The 15830-nt window shown below is 45.3% G+C and overlaps 2 protein-coding genes across 2 annotated transcripts; one reads left to right on the top strand and one right to left on the bottom strand.

Moving 5' to 3' along the window:
* The first annotated feature begins 10659 nt into the window (after positions 1 to 10659).
* LOC140219675 (uncharacterized) lies at positions 10660 to 12301 on the top strand. Its single transcript, XM_072289576.1, has 3 exons — positions 10660 to 10807; positions 10889 to 11066; positions 12256 to 12301. The coding sequence occupies exons 1-3, from the start codon at positions 10660 to 10662 to the stop codon at positions 12299 to 12301; spliced, it is 372 nt and encodes a 123-aa protein (XP_072145677.1).
* On the bottom strand, positions 12106 to 14687 carry LOC129381191 (uncharacterized). The gene is made up of 4 exons (XM_072285973.1): positions 14528 to 14687; positions 13250 to 13619; positions 13083 to 13175; positions 12106 to 12654 (listed from the first exon to the last, which is right to left on the bottom strand). Exons 1-4 carry the CDS (start codon positions 14538 to 14540, stop codon positions 12624 to 12626), a joined length of 507 nt encoding a protein of 168 aa, XP_072142074.1. The 5' UTR covers positions 14541 to 14687; the 3' UTR covers positions 12106 to 12623.
* Positions 14688 to 15830: the final 1143 nt, after the last annotated feature.

Below are 15830 nucleotides of genomic sequence, written 5' to 3'. Positions count from 1 at the left end.
ACGCGGGAGGATCCGACCCTCATGTGCTCGGGTACGTGGTGTCGCAACACACCTAACGCCTGCTGACTCAGACGCCCCTGTGGGGTTACCATACGAAAGTCGACACACTATTCTAAAACTGTCTAATGCCAGTTGCGCTTATGTTTTCCTTTTGCTTCATTATTTCCTCGGTAAGATAAGGTGGAAAATGAAATAATGCGAAACGGTGTCCATGATCAAGCCCTGCAATACCGTTAAACCCATAAGCAATATGACTGTGAGCGGTTACCTCTAGTTTTTCACTAGTTGTACAGCACTTTTCATGCAAAATTGTCAACTGCAAACAAGAGTCGCAATGAGTTGAGAAATAAAAGCGATCTACTAAAGCAGGGGGTCGAGGCAACACCCAAACAGAAAGGAAAAACGAAAATTAACAAGTTTAACCGTTGCGTGTGAAATTATTTATGGATCAACACCTTTTTTATTTAAAAAGGAAGTAGCCAAAACGCCGCCGGGAATGGAGCTTTCCGTGTGTTTTGAATGACGCTTCTACCGTCATCAGTCTAACCGCCTGATGTAGCCACTTCACTGCTATGCTTATGTTGGTGTTTTTCTAACATAGCGTGGTGGGCGGAGTACGTCTAGAACCACAGCGTCCTGCGCTCTGCGCGGCTGTACGGGACTGGCAGCCACGCATCGTTACGCAACTACCCAAATAACGATACGAGTCTGTTTTGACACTTGGTAAGCAGTAAACGAGGAATGCAAAAGAACTATGATTTTTCCACAAATATATATTTCTCTGTATTTATTTACAATAGGTAGCGAGACACTGGAAGTGGTAAGGGAATACATCTACTTAGGGCAGGTAGTGACGGCGGATCCGGATCATGAGACGGAAATAATCAGAAGAATAAGAATGGGCTGGGGTGTGTTTGGCAGGCATTCTCAGATCATGAACAGCAGGTTGCCATTATGCCTCAAGAGAAAAGTGTATAATAGCTGTGTCTTACCAGTACTCACCTACAAGGCAGAAACCTGGAGGCTTACGAAAAGGGTTCTGCTTAAATTGAGGACGACGCAACGAGCTATGGAAAGAAGAATGATGGGTGTAACGTTAAGGGATAAAAGCAGATTGGGTGAGGGAACAAAGGCGAGTTAATGACATCTTAGTTGGAATCAAGATAAGGAAATGGGCATGGGCAGGACATGTAATGAGGAGGGAAGATAGCCGATGCTCATTAAGGGTTACGGACTGGATTCCAAAGGGAAGCGACGCGTAGCAGGGGACGGCAGAAAGTTAGGTGGGCGGATGAGATTAAGAAGTTTGCAGGGACGACATGGCCACAATTAGTACATGACCGGGGTTGTTGGAGAAGTATAGGAGAGGCCTTTGCCCTGCAGTGGCTGTAAACAGGCTGATGATGATCATGATGATCATGATGATTATTATTTATTGCAGAGCTAATTAAAAAGATACGAGACTAGAAATAGGTATTTTACACTTTCGCTCGTTTACTTGTTCTTGGCAGTGTACTTCCTGCGCTGCTGTCCTGCGCGAGTTCATTTGATGTGGTTCCTTGTTTGTCAAGCAAATGAGACTTCTATCTCACAGAAGAATACCTGTGAAATACACCTTATTTTAGTTCTCTTTTGCGTGATTAGGCGTTTCAATGGCGAACGGTGGGCGCCATTCACATTTACACAGTAAAGGTACCCCTCCTCGTTATTTGCACATGAAAGTTGCCTTGGTTTACCCCCCCCCCCCCCGAAAAAAAATCCTGTGTACGTGGCTGCTTCTCAGAATGTGGGCTGTCCCTGCCCATTTCTTCTTGATGCAGTCTTCCGAAAATTGTTTCGTCCTGTTATTCACAAGATAGTGCCTTAAAGTAGACGAGCATAATACAAAAATAAAATAACAATTTACCCCCTCCCCCCCACCTCGCTTTCATGCCATATCACGTTGTATGAACTTTCATGACTGCTCAGGAAGCACCTCGCCCAGGCCACCGCATTTACTCGCACGAAGCGCTGTACCATGGCGGCTGCAAGACGACCTTGCAGCTGGCAGAACGAACGCCGCACTAGTTTTTCATGAGCGCTGTTATCAGAGGTTGCTTGAGAGTAAGAGGCACAGAGTTACTCTTCTGACTCTAGAGAACAAGCTACCTATAGGGCACATGCATTGAAACCGGGAACCGCATGAGCGCCGCCATGTTGCTACGCGCTGCGGTTGCCAGCTTCTGAGACGCTTGCTAGACTTGGTTACAGTTGTCAGTTTTAATCTGGCAACCGTAGCAGCGTAGCAGCATGGCGTCTCACTTGTAGTGTGGTGATGTGGTGTGCATGCAGCCGTGGGTTTGGGCTGTTTATTCTATGTTGCGGTATGGTGTGAGTGTGGTCGATGTTGGCCATGCAGGTGGCAGTTGTGCAACCGAAGGATAATCCTGTTGAAGTTTCCGGCGGTATGCGGTTTTCAGGGGTCACAACTGTTGCAGGAGTGTCACTCGACGAGGTTAGGAGTGAGGAGCTCGAAGCTGTCTGGACAGATTCCTCGTTGGCGTTCCGTAATTCTTTTAGCACGGGCGCGGCATGTTGCAGAAGCCGCTGTCGCGATGTATCGTCGCGACGATACATCGGGGCTATTTTTTTATTACAATACTGATCCAGCTGCAGGGCACGTGTAACCGACGAACGGAAGTCTCAGGAGAGCACCTGAAGTTATAAAGCAGGCGGCGCAGGAACTCCAGGGCACAGAAGGGACAGTGGGGGGATCAAAGCTCGAAGCAGAACGGTACGTAGGTTGGGGCCGCCGAGGCAAGTGAGTACCAGATAGTGTTCGCACGGACAGCTCCCCTGGCACGCGCAGCAGTTCCTCGCAAGGTCGAGATAGCTTAAAGGCACCTGCGCCCGTGATCCTTCTTTCGCCTCGGTGCATTGAGCAAGATTAACCAGAATAATAAGGTGGGCATCCGGTGCAGTCGCGAATGCGAGTCATGGCAAATGTAGCTCGCGTCGCCTGGCGTGTGTAGTAATATCAGAGTTAGTTGTATGAACTTTATGCATAATACGCTTTATTAAGGTACTTTAAAGCAATGCGTCTAGAGGGCGCTGTTGGTACGTTTTTTCGTACCGCCCTAATCCTATACCCCCTACAAACACACACACATACCCCTATTTTTCTATATGTATACATACAATTCCTTCCCATGACAGATTGACCAATTCAAGTTGTCAACTTGTCAATAACTGTCATAGGAATTACTGTAATAAACACAATTCCACAATCAGATTCATTGCTTTTATTTTTTATTATAACACTGAAGACTACAAAGAACCTTATTTTGTATATGTGAGAGAAGTATAGGCCTTTTGCACATATGGATATCGCAAGCTTAATCCAATGTGCAATACACAGACAAAGCAGCTGCTACAACATGGACTGCATTGAGGGCCAACAACACATCCGTAACTAAAGGTGCAAAATATAGAGGGAATCTTCAAAATACGCTATGTAGCACTGGAAAGTATAATATGTATGTGTACACGAAATGTTCAAAAAAGCAATGCATCGATGTCTCATTTGCCTTCAAGTTTATTATCAAGTTCATGATTACTGAAGTTTATTAGCATATTTACAACAGGAATATGCTGACACACCCGCAGTCAAGGTGGCTGTTCAGGGTGTGCTGGCTGCCTAAACGTAAGAAAAAGAAAGAAATTAGATGAATGTCAATACCAGTGCTATTGCTCCTTGCCTCTTACCTACATTTGCCTCCGCGCCCTCTTGGCTTGCGGAGTCCGCATGAGAGAGCTGCTGCGGCTAGGCGTAGGCATTGTCTAAACAAAAAGAAAAGGCCATTCAAATGGGGAATTATGGAAATAAATGCAGTTCTTATGTCTGCTTCTTGCACTCTTCTTGCGTAAAAGTTTTCAAACATAGTGTCCAGAATACACCCGCACTTTGAGTGCTTTTGCTTTTTACCTGCAGGTGTTACTGTGAGATCCTTAGTATGGCTGCGTGCAGCATTGTAACACTTGGTGGAGGCATTTGAAGTGGTAGCCAAAAATATAAAGAATCATCCTTGTCTGCATGAATGCTTGCAATTTCCAAATGCAGTGGTAACTATCACTATTGGTGCAAGGCCCCGCACATCTATGCGGCAATTAGCTGCACCAATCTTTTTACTGAAGGTGGGCTTTGAAGTTTGCCCTAAAAGCGACGTGTTGCCTGCCACCACAGCGAAATGCACCCGTACACTTTAAACCAAGGAAAAGAAAAGTCACGCCAATGCAAGCGCCGACTGCGGAATTAGTGCCATCTTGACACGTAGAGCATATGTCCGGCTCGCTGTAGCAGTGTAGGGCCCCACTTTCTATACACGAACTCATTCTGGAACCGTTTCAAGACGCCTGTCATGTCCCGCATAAGCACTAGGTCTACTCTGGCGTCTGCTATTGTTCTGATGGGATAAACGCCCCACTTCTTCCTTGCACAGTACGAGAAGTTGTCTCATGATTGCTCTGGTAAGTTACATGCACGCACTGAAAACAAACTGGCGCTTAGGACAGACACCAATCGCATGCGATTGAACCGAACTGAATATAACATTCAGCACAACGCTAAATATAGCTAAACCACTCTAACGCTACTGCATTTTTGTTCTAATTGCAACACTATTAGTACAAGAACGCTTGAAAATGATCATTAATTGTAGGTGTATTGAGAATAAAATAGTAGAAACTGTCCGAATTCAAATTTAGATGTTTTTCTGAATATTGAAGGACACGCTTCGCGCTCTGTTGGCTAATAGGCTAAGCTTCGCCATAAGCCAGGCTACAGTCACGTTGTGCCAGGCCTTCTCTCGGTCAGAGTTGTTTCCGTGTCATTAATACACCAAGAAAGGAGATATCACAAATATCGTTATGGCTGCATGTGACGTCCAAAACGGCGCTGGCAGAAGTACGTCCGCTTCGGAAAGCGACAAAGAATCGTGAAGTGCCCACGAATGGCGTTCGGAAAATACGTGCTGCGATCGAGATTCGTCACCACCAAGCAGCCCACTTGCTGATTCGAACTGTCACGATGAAAGCTTCGGTAACATCGAAGAAAGTGCTTTTGTGCGCTCAAGCGACGGGAACATAAATGCTGCTGACACGCACCGGTAAGACTCCTCGTCGACGGTGACGAAGAAAGCAACCAGGGAACCGAGGAATAGAGTGAGAGAAGGGAGCAAGGAAAGACAGGGAGGTTAACCAGACTGAGTCAAGTTTGCTACCCTGCACGTAGGGAGGGGGAGGGGGAGAGAGAGAAAACATGAGTCTATATCACACTTTCACACGCACTAAGTTAGGTGCAGGATGTCCACAGTCGGGCATTGAACTCTGTTGCCTTCAGGTAGTGAAGATGCGCTCGAATGGCTTTCTGGGCTAATGAACTGTGAGGCTAGGTTTCTAAGATCTTGGCTTCTGTGAATTGCCTATGGTCCAGTCTATTCAAGGCACACTGGAGAGCCTGACGTTGGTTATCAAAGCGAGAACAGTGGCACTGAAGATGAATGGTGGTCTCTTCACACTAGCACTTAGCGCACATTGGTTAGTCCGCCATTCCAATACGATAGTTGTAGGGGTTAGTGAATGCTACTACTACCCACAGCCGACACAGCAGCGTTTTTTAGCAGGGAAGAAGTTTAAGCGTGTTGGTAGTTTGCGCTATGTATCCCAGTCTACGACAGCAGTTTTGCCTGACTTCGTGAAAGGTTTGCTGGTAATTTCAGTTTCAGTGATGGGTAGAAGCTGTATAAACGACAGTTAGAGTTCTGTGGTGTATGCCAGTAACTGAACGTGATGGCACGGGCGAGAATGCGAAGCTCTCTTGCAGAGTCTACTCTCGATAAAGGTATAAGGAGTGTCGGTGCTCCTGTCTGTGCAAGTCGGGTAGCGTCATCGGCGAGGTGATTACCAGCCATGCCACAATGTTCCGGTAGCCACTGAAAGATCATATCGTGTCCTCGTTCTGAAGCGCAATGGCAAGTTTTGTTTATTTGGGGCATCAGCTGTTCGTAATTACCACGTCGGAAACCTCGCAAGCTTTGGAGGGCTGCTTTCGAATCACAAAATATTGCCCATTTACTAGGCACTTCTTTTTCAATTTATTCGACAGCAGCGCAAAGAGCAGCCAGTTCGGAACCTGTAGATCTCGTTAATGTGAAGTCCTAAACTTGATGACGACTGATTGAGATAGTATAACAATGGCGCCCGTCGAACTTTCCGAGACCGAACCATCCCTGTAAACAGGGATTTGGTTAGCATACAAACAATGCAAAAGTTCCAATGTAATCTGCTTGAGAGCCGCGGTGGTCAGGCTAACCTTCTTCGCAATTCCTGGAACAGCATGTTACATAGGAGGCTTTTTGAAGCACCACGGAGAGGATGGTGTTCTTGGTGCGAGCGAGTATCTCAATGACAAAGACTGCTGGCTAACCGCAATTGATCTGAAAAACGCTGCCTTGGGTATTTTCTCAGGCATACGAGCGAGATGGTTGTCAGGGACTCTGGATATATGGCGAACATGCGTCCGGAGTGCGTCGACAGCTATATAAGTCGATATTGGGTGGTCTCTCGCGGTGGCAATTGTTGCTACGGTTGAAGTACATCGAGGTAGCCCCAGACATGTTCAAAGGGCTTGGCCTTGTATGCTCTGTAGGATATGGTAGTTAGTTTTGTTAGAATTGGACAGCACTGGTGTGCCATATCTCAAGCATCCTAGGAAGAGCGACCTGTATAGTTGGAGCAATACAATGTGGTCTCTCATCAGTGCGGTATTTCATTATATACCGAGATTTCCTTTATATTAAATTTTAAGATTACACAAATATGAAACTCGTTAGCCTTGATTTAACCATTTCGTGTTCCACGTTCGTGGCGCCTACATAAAAGCCAATTTGTGTAGGTATATGGATAATAAAGAATTGCCCATATCAATTTTTAATTACTAATCCTAGGTGGCCAATGCCTTCGAGTACGTTGAAGCCCTCTGTCGGCATTGTCAGCTGCACAACGAAATTTTTAGAAAAGCTTGTGCATTCCGCCGAGGTAACCATCATGTGTCAGATTTCCTATTTGTAACTTCTGGAAAGCTTTTATTTCACGAAACCTTTCTGAATTCCGTTTTAGCAGCAGTAGGATGCTTTGCTGTGAACGACAAATTTTACCTTTCTAACTTTTGTAGAAGGTCTGTGTCGATATGGAATGTCCACACATCATTTCTGTAGTGACGTTTTGTTCTGTTTATAACTACATCGCATGAGAACATGGGAACAATGGTGAATATGGTTTGACGACAACTGCAGTGGTCATATATATCTGTTGTTTGACAGCTTCAGTAGACTGTTAGAAACAGCGGTGTGCAGCAACGTTGAAAGCGCTTATGCTGAAAGCGAAGGGTCTGCAAGCACTTTATCGTCATCTCATCGTCAGTCAAGTACCTTGCTTGAAACCATAAAGGAATAACAAAGACCCACGGTCCCCATTCGGGGACATCAAAGTTGACCAGCACCTAACAAGCTCCAGCGAAATACGCGCATTAAACCTGACTCAAACTCTGCGCACACCTTTCAAGACCAGCTGGTATATTCTCCAACTAAAGTGTGAGTGCACATTATAGGGAAGAAACAGTACTCATACCAAGGGTGGCAGCGCGCTTTCGCTCGGAGATGCCATTTTAGAACGCGCTTTGTTTTCGCTCTCACCCACCGTGGTTGCTTAGTGGCTATGGTGTTGGGCTGCTAAGCACGAGGTCGCGGGACGTAATCCCGGCCACGGCGGCCGCACTTTGATGGGGGCGAAATGTGAAAACACCGGTGTACTAAGATTCAGGTGCGCGTTAAAGAACCCCAGGCGTTCCAAGTTATTCCGAAGTCCCCCACTACGGCGTGCCTCATAATCGTGGTTTTGGCACGAATAACACGAATATTTATTTTCTGTTTTCTCTCGCTTAGAGTTACTGCATATGCTCCATACGGGAGGAGAGTGCGCGTAGTTCCGGCATCTTGCCCGCCGAAGCATCCATGTCAAGCAGGAAAGCCACTCCTTGAATGCAGGTGACGGCGCGGCTTAGCGGCCGGTACTTTCACGTCAAAGAAAAAAGAGAACCTGAAAGAAACAACAAATTTAGATAAAATTGATGCTATAAATTGTTCGTTGCGAGCCACTATCGGCAGCAACATTTTTTTTTACTTGCAAATGTAAGAAAACTCGAACACACACTTTGACACAGTGCTTTGAAAGATAAAATATGTGACTTCAGCAAACAAGGATTGCGGTAAAACAATTGCTACAAATTATCTGTGCTTCCTGCTTTATAAATAACGCAAGCTAAGTAGAATTTTGCGCAGATCGAGGCAGGTCTGGCATAATAGACGCTGGATAAGGCCTAAAACATTTATAGTTCGCAGTTGGACTACGACGGACTGTATAAATTGTATTATGCTTCCCTGCTACATCTGTAAGGTGAGTATTTACATACATATTCGCACGCGCATATTCACATCATTTCCCGGTACAGTTTTTGCGCCGTCCACCCAGCCGTTACATAGCACGAGAGGAGCCATACTTGTCCTTATTTCTATCGCCTATTCTCATCGAAAACGATGTTGCTAGTGAGATTCATACTTACTCTACATGATCAGATTTCCTGCGTGACGCGAATAGGCTTGAGGATTCTGGAACGTGGCGTTACGCTGGAATAAATATCTAGTCATAATAAATAGCCGACGCACTTCGACGTGCGACGATCATTTTGCTTCGAGTGTCACTTTTTTCTGGGCACATGTTTGACGAGAGGGGCAGCTTATCTTGCGCTTTGAAAATACACAACACAGTGGGTCAGAGAAAAGGCTGGTCGTTAGCAAGACTTTTCAATACTCGGATTCGTGAGTCACACATATGGCGCTGCCTTGTTCACTTTCAGTATTGAAAGTGGCAATGTAATTAGACAAAACGCCTAATTACAGAATTGTACTGATTCAAGCCAGAGTGCTATAGAAGGAATGTTTTGTGTGCAAGGAGTGCTTTCTGCAACCCCACATTTACGCATTTTCTCATGCAGTACAATATCCGCAGTGCAGTTTCATAAGTGCCTTTGTGAGCCGACAAGCCGCTGGAAAATATAATGTCAGAATATGAAATAGTAGCGGATGTAACAACATGCGAGACATCAGGAAACTGCGCTAAACAATACACCAAAACGACATATCTAACACTGGCGTGGCAGAGGCCGCAGACGCTCGCGAAGGCGATGGCACAGCGGGCGGCGCAGCCGTGAACTCAAAGGTCTGCATTTTGCGCATGTACCCCGACTTTGCGAATAGGGGCGCGAGTGGCGCGTTTGATTTAAAGCGGTACAGTACAGTAATTCTACATGTACATGTACAGTAATTCTGCTCTCGAGAGGCGGACAATGCGAATTTTGTGTCGAAACGCGCGTTTGTTAGTCGGCTGCACACGCTCCAGCTATCCCCAGTCGGGGACGGAGGGACTGAGGAGGAGTTAATCGCAAACGATTCACTTCTGCTTCCTCATTAACAGCTGGCAAGGTTATTGCGATAAGTTTACAGCTTGACACGTAACGAATATGAATTGAAATGAAACTAGCATAAAGTGAAACAACAGCTTCGTGCGCTTGTCGTCGCAAGGTGTCAATAGCGGCGCAACGACCTGCATGAAATAACTCAATGATGCATGCAACATTACTAGTCACAAAAACAGAATCGAAAATCAAGTCGTGGCCTCCGAGACGGCGGCCCATGACAGCCATCTCGGAGGCGGCTGTGTTTCACTGAGTCCTGCTAAGTGCCCTGAGGGCCAAAGTTGGTTGCAGGGGCTCGCGGAAGTATCCTCTCTTATCGTTTGCTATATTACTCTATCGTCGATCATCGAAATGTAATCCACAGGTCAAGCACCTCGGCTATTTATACATGGCTATTCGTACATATCAGCGTAATAGCAGGCACTCGTGTAAGTTGTGGCATATATATGTACCACCATTTGCTTCGCTCACGCAATCTGATAAGACAAATATCTTTTCGCTTTAGAATTGGCAATAATATTCCAGAAAGTTCCACTAGATGTTTTCGCGTCTTGCGCTGAGCGGTAACCTTTAGCATTTTTATGCCCGCGAAAAGCGCTCACCCGACAAAAATAACTTACGCGTGTCAATACCCTCTGTTAAAAAAGAAAAAAAACATTGCAAATTGCAAAGAGAACGTGAAAGGAAATAAAGTACACCGAATACAGGAAATAGCAACTCAAGTGCGAATTAGTTCTCACTGTTCGTTCGCACACGTAGAAGCGCTTGAGGCCCACAATATTGGACTGCTACAGGTCGTGAACGGCGCCGCCGTGATTGTATAGAGGCGCGTTCACAGTGGCGGGAAAGCGCACAACGCAGAATGTTTTCCGCGCGCCGCTTCCCGCACAAACCGGTTTTTCTCCCGCAGACAGGCTGCTGTGCCGTCCCGCAGAGCGATGGGTCGGGTACCTATTTTTCCCGCGCCGCTGACGAGAACAGCCAATGGGGGCCGACCGTGAACCGTGACGTCGGTCCCAGTTCAGTGACCCCGTCGGCGGAGGCAGAGGCTGCGCGCGTGCTGCGGGACACTCGGCGGTTGCTTTGCCACCATGAACATGCGACTTGAGGATTTTGAGCGGTTCCTGGAATGTATTCGGTCCTACCCTTTTCTTTATGACAAGACGCATTGCGACTATAAAGACACGGATGGCAAGACCAACCGATGGGAATTAATAGGACTGGAGTTCGGCCTGACTGGTAAGTTTATTTCGTTGTGGAGTGTCTAGTATGCGGTGTCGACCCAGGTGTCGGTCAGCATGAGGAAAATCTTTCCTGCAGCTTCCGAAGCATCATCAAAATTTAGAAATGCCAGGAACCGTTGGCTAAAGATCGTCAGCTGCACTGACGCCACATGTCGGAGTGGGGCACCCGGCAACGGCGGCAACGCCGCGAAAAAGTGGGCGCTCTTCCCCCTGATTGACGGCATGCTGCGAAGCACGCCGCACTACGCCCGCAGGTTAGTATACTCACACCTTTGCCGGAATGTTTTACCGTTTCAGTGCGAATCTTTTCCTGACTTGGTGCCTAGCCACAGTGCTCCAAAAGTGCCTCCGCTACCCTTTTCGCAGTGGGAAGCAGAAGCAGTGGTGCATGTTTCCTTCTTTGCTTGCCATACCCGAACTTTTTCAGTGCCATAGTTCTTTCTCAACGTCCCGTATCGCTTCTTTCCATGCGCACATTTTCGTCTGCACTTTCGCAACGCGTGCTTAGCCCCAATATCATTGAAAAGTTAGCTAGAATTGGGCGCGATTGAGCACCGCCTCCGGGTCCCTTTGTTCTTGCGGCACTTTGCTTCGATACGCGTCCGCGTACGGCGGTTTATATGCATATACCATGTTTCAGAACATAATGCCAGGTGCGATTTTTTAAGATTCTTTGATATCTCCCGCGGAATATTGCAAATTCCATGTTCACAGTTCGCGTAATCTGAAAGTTTGTCTGGGATAGTTAGAAGCCTTATGCATGTTGCCTCACTGAGAGTGCTGTAAACACTTATGCTATTTTTTTGCACCTCAGGACCACGACAAACATTCCAAATAAAACCGGGTATGCATGGTTATGAACTGCAGCTGAGATTTGCATGCATGCTTGAGCATCAAAATGTTCTAGCCTGGCGTATGTTATGCAGACAATCATCAGGGCCGAGTCAGCCAAGTTGCAGTAGGTTTGCTACCCCAGAAAGGTAAGCATTATTGTCTGTTTGTTTGGCTGGCAAACGTATGCACTTATGTCAAGCTTCTGATTGTACTTTGAGCAGCGTTGAGGCAAGGTGAGAGGATATTTCATTATTTCATGCAGTACTGACACAAGCGAGAACTCTCCAGACATGGAGCTTCTGGAAATGTAAGTACACACTCAATAAGGACGTATGAACTGTGTTATACACTACACACTACAGATTCGGAAATTTTTGTACCTTTGAAATGATAAACCATAGATTTGTGCTTCTCAGTATGTTTTCAAGCAGTGTTGATACAAGGAGAGTACAAAGAATGTCATGTTTCAATACATTTATTTGATGCAGTGCTGATATAAACAGCCAGAGCCCTGCAGAAGCGCAACTTCTCGCATTGTAAGTAGACACATCCATGCGTAAGTCTATATCATGCTGCAAGTTCAGTGAACTCACATTTTGTACAATCCAGGTACGACGACACAGTCGTCAACTCGGATGACGACGACAGCAGGTAAGCATCTACCATCCTTTTTACTGACATTTGCAGGCATTTTGCAGTAAGTGATCTATGTCAGAAAATTCAGAAGTGCATTGTTTGTGACGCAGCCCAGCACCTGCTCAAGCTGGGTTTTCAGGGTCTTGTAGCCCTTCACCAGCTCAAAACCGGGGGCCACCTCCTCTTAGCCTTGCACCAGCTGAGACTGGTCCACTTGGGCAATACACGCCGCCGGCCAGGTACACAAGCAAGCAAACTTTGCCATGTAGTGATTTCTTGACTTGTTTTTGTGCTTTTTCTTCTCAAGGCTGTCCAAAGGAACAGCTGCCGGAGGGCCACCTTCACGGTACGTACTTGCAAGTTTCATTCTTCCTAGCAAAAGAGAGATTTAAAAAACGGTGTGAAACAATGCACTTTTCATCATTTTGCAGAAGGAGGAAAAGGACAGACGACAATTTTGAAGATTGCGTCAAGGCAACCCTTGACAAATGTGCTGGCAGTCTTGCTAGCATCACAAGAAAGCAAAGGAATGAAGTAGAATGCGACGACGACAGTGAGGCCACGGGCCGCTTAGTCACCGTGAAGCTTCGTGCTCTGCCACCAAGGCAGCGATCGCAAGCTATATTTGATATATCCAAAATTTTGTATGAAGCTGAGCAAGATAGTCTACAGTACAGTAATTTGCCTTCATTTTGAGGCGAAATAAAGCCTACGATTGTTTGAACTCAAGAGTATGATGCCTGAATTCATTTTAAAGAACATCTTTTAGAGCCAATGCAGCATTATCCTGTTTGTTTTACCTTCCGTCCTGCACGGTTGACGATCCTTGCCATGGAACTTTGCCATCCGTGACAAAATATTGTGCCAGTCTGTCGCGCACATCTATAGCAGACCTGCAATACAACATCGCAGAAGCTCAACATACACTGCATAAAAATGTTGGTTGACGCAGGCTTTCCATATTTACCTTGCAGAGTGGCAGCCTTGTCTACTTATCCCTCTCATTGCTGGAAGGTCATTGCCGTCTGTCCTCCATAAGCCTGGAGTTTCGTTTCCTTGCCAGTCCTCACTGTCTGCATAGCCAGGTGGGCTGTAGGCACATCGTGCCAATGCGCTCTCCGACATCATGAAGTTATGTAGCACAACACATGCCTTGCAAATATTTTCTGTTGTTTTCTCTGATGCTCTAAAGGGCCTCCTTAATATTCGCCATCTTGCAGCCATTATGCCAAACGAATTTTCAATGACCCGGCGAGCCCGGCTTAAACGGTAGTTGAAAGTTGCTCTCTGCTGGTACTCCTCACGTCCAGATGGGCTTAATCTGTGCTTCTGCAGGTCTAGAAAGGACAACATGAGGCATATTATTTGAAAGAATTTTGCCACTCCAAATCATTAAATTTTTACAAAAGGGTAAAGGAACAATTAAAAATAAAGTAAATCATGGCTGTGTTTGACAACAGCTTTCTGTTCAGAATGGCGCTTTACAAAATGCATTGTGTCACCCAGAATGGCTTCTATCGTATACTTGATTTCAAAATAAAGTGAGCTTGGTTACGATAAGTACTACTGCTTTTGAGAAAAATATGTTGCCGGTTGCTGTAACAAAAAAGAGATTTTAATGTCAACTTCAAGGATAACAAGCAAAACCGTCTCTTTAAATGTGCATAATGCTGTTTGGTCCTATTTGACTAGGGTACTTCACCCAGATATTTGCTCTAAAATAGAAAACAGAAAAACTTCCTGGGCAGCAACTTCAATGAGCATCATGCAATTACTGGCTGTAGAATGCATAATGCTATTCATAAACAGGCTCACCACGACGGGCATAGGGACGCATGAGGAATGTTTTCAAAGGGAAGGCTTCATCCCCTACTATCACATAGGGAATGACACCTGCCGACCCGACAGTGGTGGGGGATGGAACACCACACAAGTCTTCGCTGAGGGTTTTGAGCAAATCTGACCGCAAAAATATACTAGAATCCCCTTCACCACCATAGTGGCAAAGATCAACATATGTGAATCTGAAACAAAGTGGCATAAGAGAAGGAAATCAGTAAGCTAATAATGAGTGCTTCTCATTATTACTCTTTCTCTACAGATGCTCATGGTCTATTGCTGCATTTCTTACAGCATTCAGTCTGATTTGCCATTAATGTTTAGCATTGGTGTAACCAAAAGAGCAAAGCACTGAGGTGTACATGGCTAGAACTAAGTTGAAACCAAGTGCACAAAATATAGTTACCTGTAATGTGCATCACAGCAGGCCAAAAGAACGACACTGAAAGTTTTTTTGTAGTGAAGATTCCTTGACCCAGAGTTATTTGGGCCTTCAATGTTTAGATGTTTGCCGTCAAGGCTCCCAATGCAGTTTAGAAAATTCCAATAGTGTTCCATGTCAAATGCAATCTGAAACAGACACAAATTTGGCAGCCATTAACTGGCTTAGTAAACAATTTCATGAAAGTGGGGAGCGGGAATAGTGCATATAATGAGCAACGAAAATTATGCTGACATAAAAATCCTGATTTCTGCTTCCTGTTTGTTCAGCTGAAATAAGTTTCTTTCAGAAGCATTAATAATTTAACGAGTTTCAAACATTTACACATAGGTCTTGCAAAACAAAAGAATTCATAGAAAAACTAATTAAAAGACCTCTGAAGATGCGTGATTTCACTGCGTAATCACAGTACAAAAAGCACAGTAAGACTGACGCAAAGGAGGCACTCAGTGTAGCACTGACCATTCCATTTAACTTGCCCTACATGTCACGGCAACATGTATAATGTTTTAATAAGTTGTGCGGTTCGTTGGAGAAAAGAGATATTTGCTTCCCAAAATGTGTTCCTTCTTAATTCCAGAATAAGGGTTATGTTGAGCTGTCACCGCAGGGTGGACGTCCATGCAGTGAGCTAGCACGGAACAGCTTTACATTCCTAGGAATGGGGTGGCAAGGTTCATATGGATGTCGCAACACATCATCTGTGGCCTCCATTTTATGTTCTAACACTCCTATGCAGGTGCTGTTCTTTCAGAAAACTAATTTCTCTCACCTTTTTTCATTCTAACTCAGTCTGAGGAAAAGGAACGTATGTATGCCACAAATTCTTCCATACTGCAGCTGTGGTTTCTCTTATGAGAACTGAAGCTGTAGATCGGCCAATTAAAAAGTTGTACGACAAGCTGCGGAATGTGTCTCCATTTGCAAGAAACCTGGAAAACAATCACATATGTGATAGAGATTGAGCAGCAATATATCTGACCGGCATATTTTTAAAGAAAACTAAATAAAAATTAAAACAACAAGGTGTCTAGTTGTACTGCACCGAAAGATCAAAAATTTTGTATTTTGCTCTACAAATATGAAAACTGCGGTGGGCCACATACAACATTTCCACTTCCCCTTTGACGAAAGAAAAGACTGCTTCGTCTTGGTGTTACATGCTCTGCCAACGGCGGAAGAGCAAATTTTTTATACTGAGCATTAAAACCATTATTATCGTGCTTTGTGCATTCTTCTAGTCAGAACACAACATGCACCTAATAAG

The sequence above is a fragment of the Dermacentor andersoni genome, chromosome 1, assembly GCF_023375885.2.
Source record: "Dermacentor andersoni chromosome 1, qqDerAnde1_hic_scaffold, whole genome shotgun sequence".
NCBI lineage: Eukaryota > Metazoa > Arthropoda > Arachnida > Ixodida > Ixodidae > Dermacentor > Dermacentor andersoni.
The sequence above is the reverse complement of the archived record's forward strand: the minus strand, read 5'-3'. Positions and strand labels throughout refer to the sequence as shown.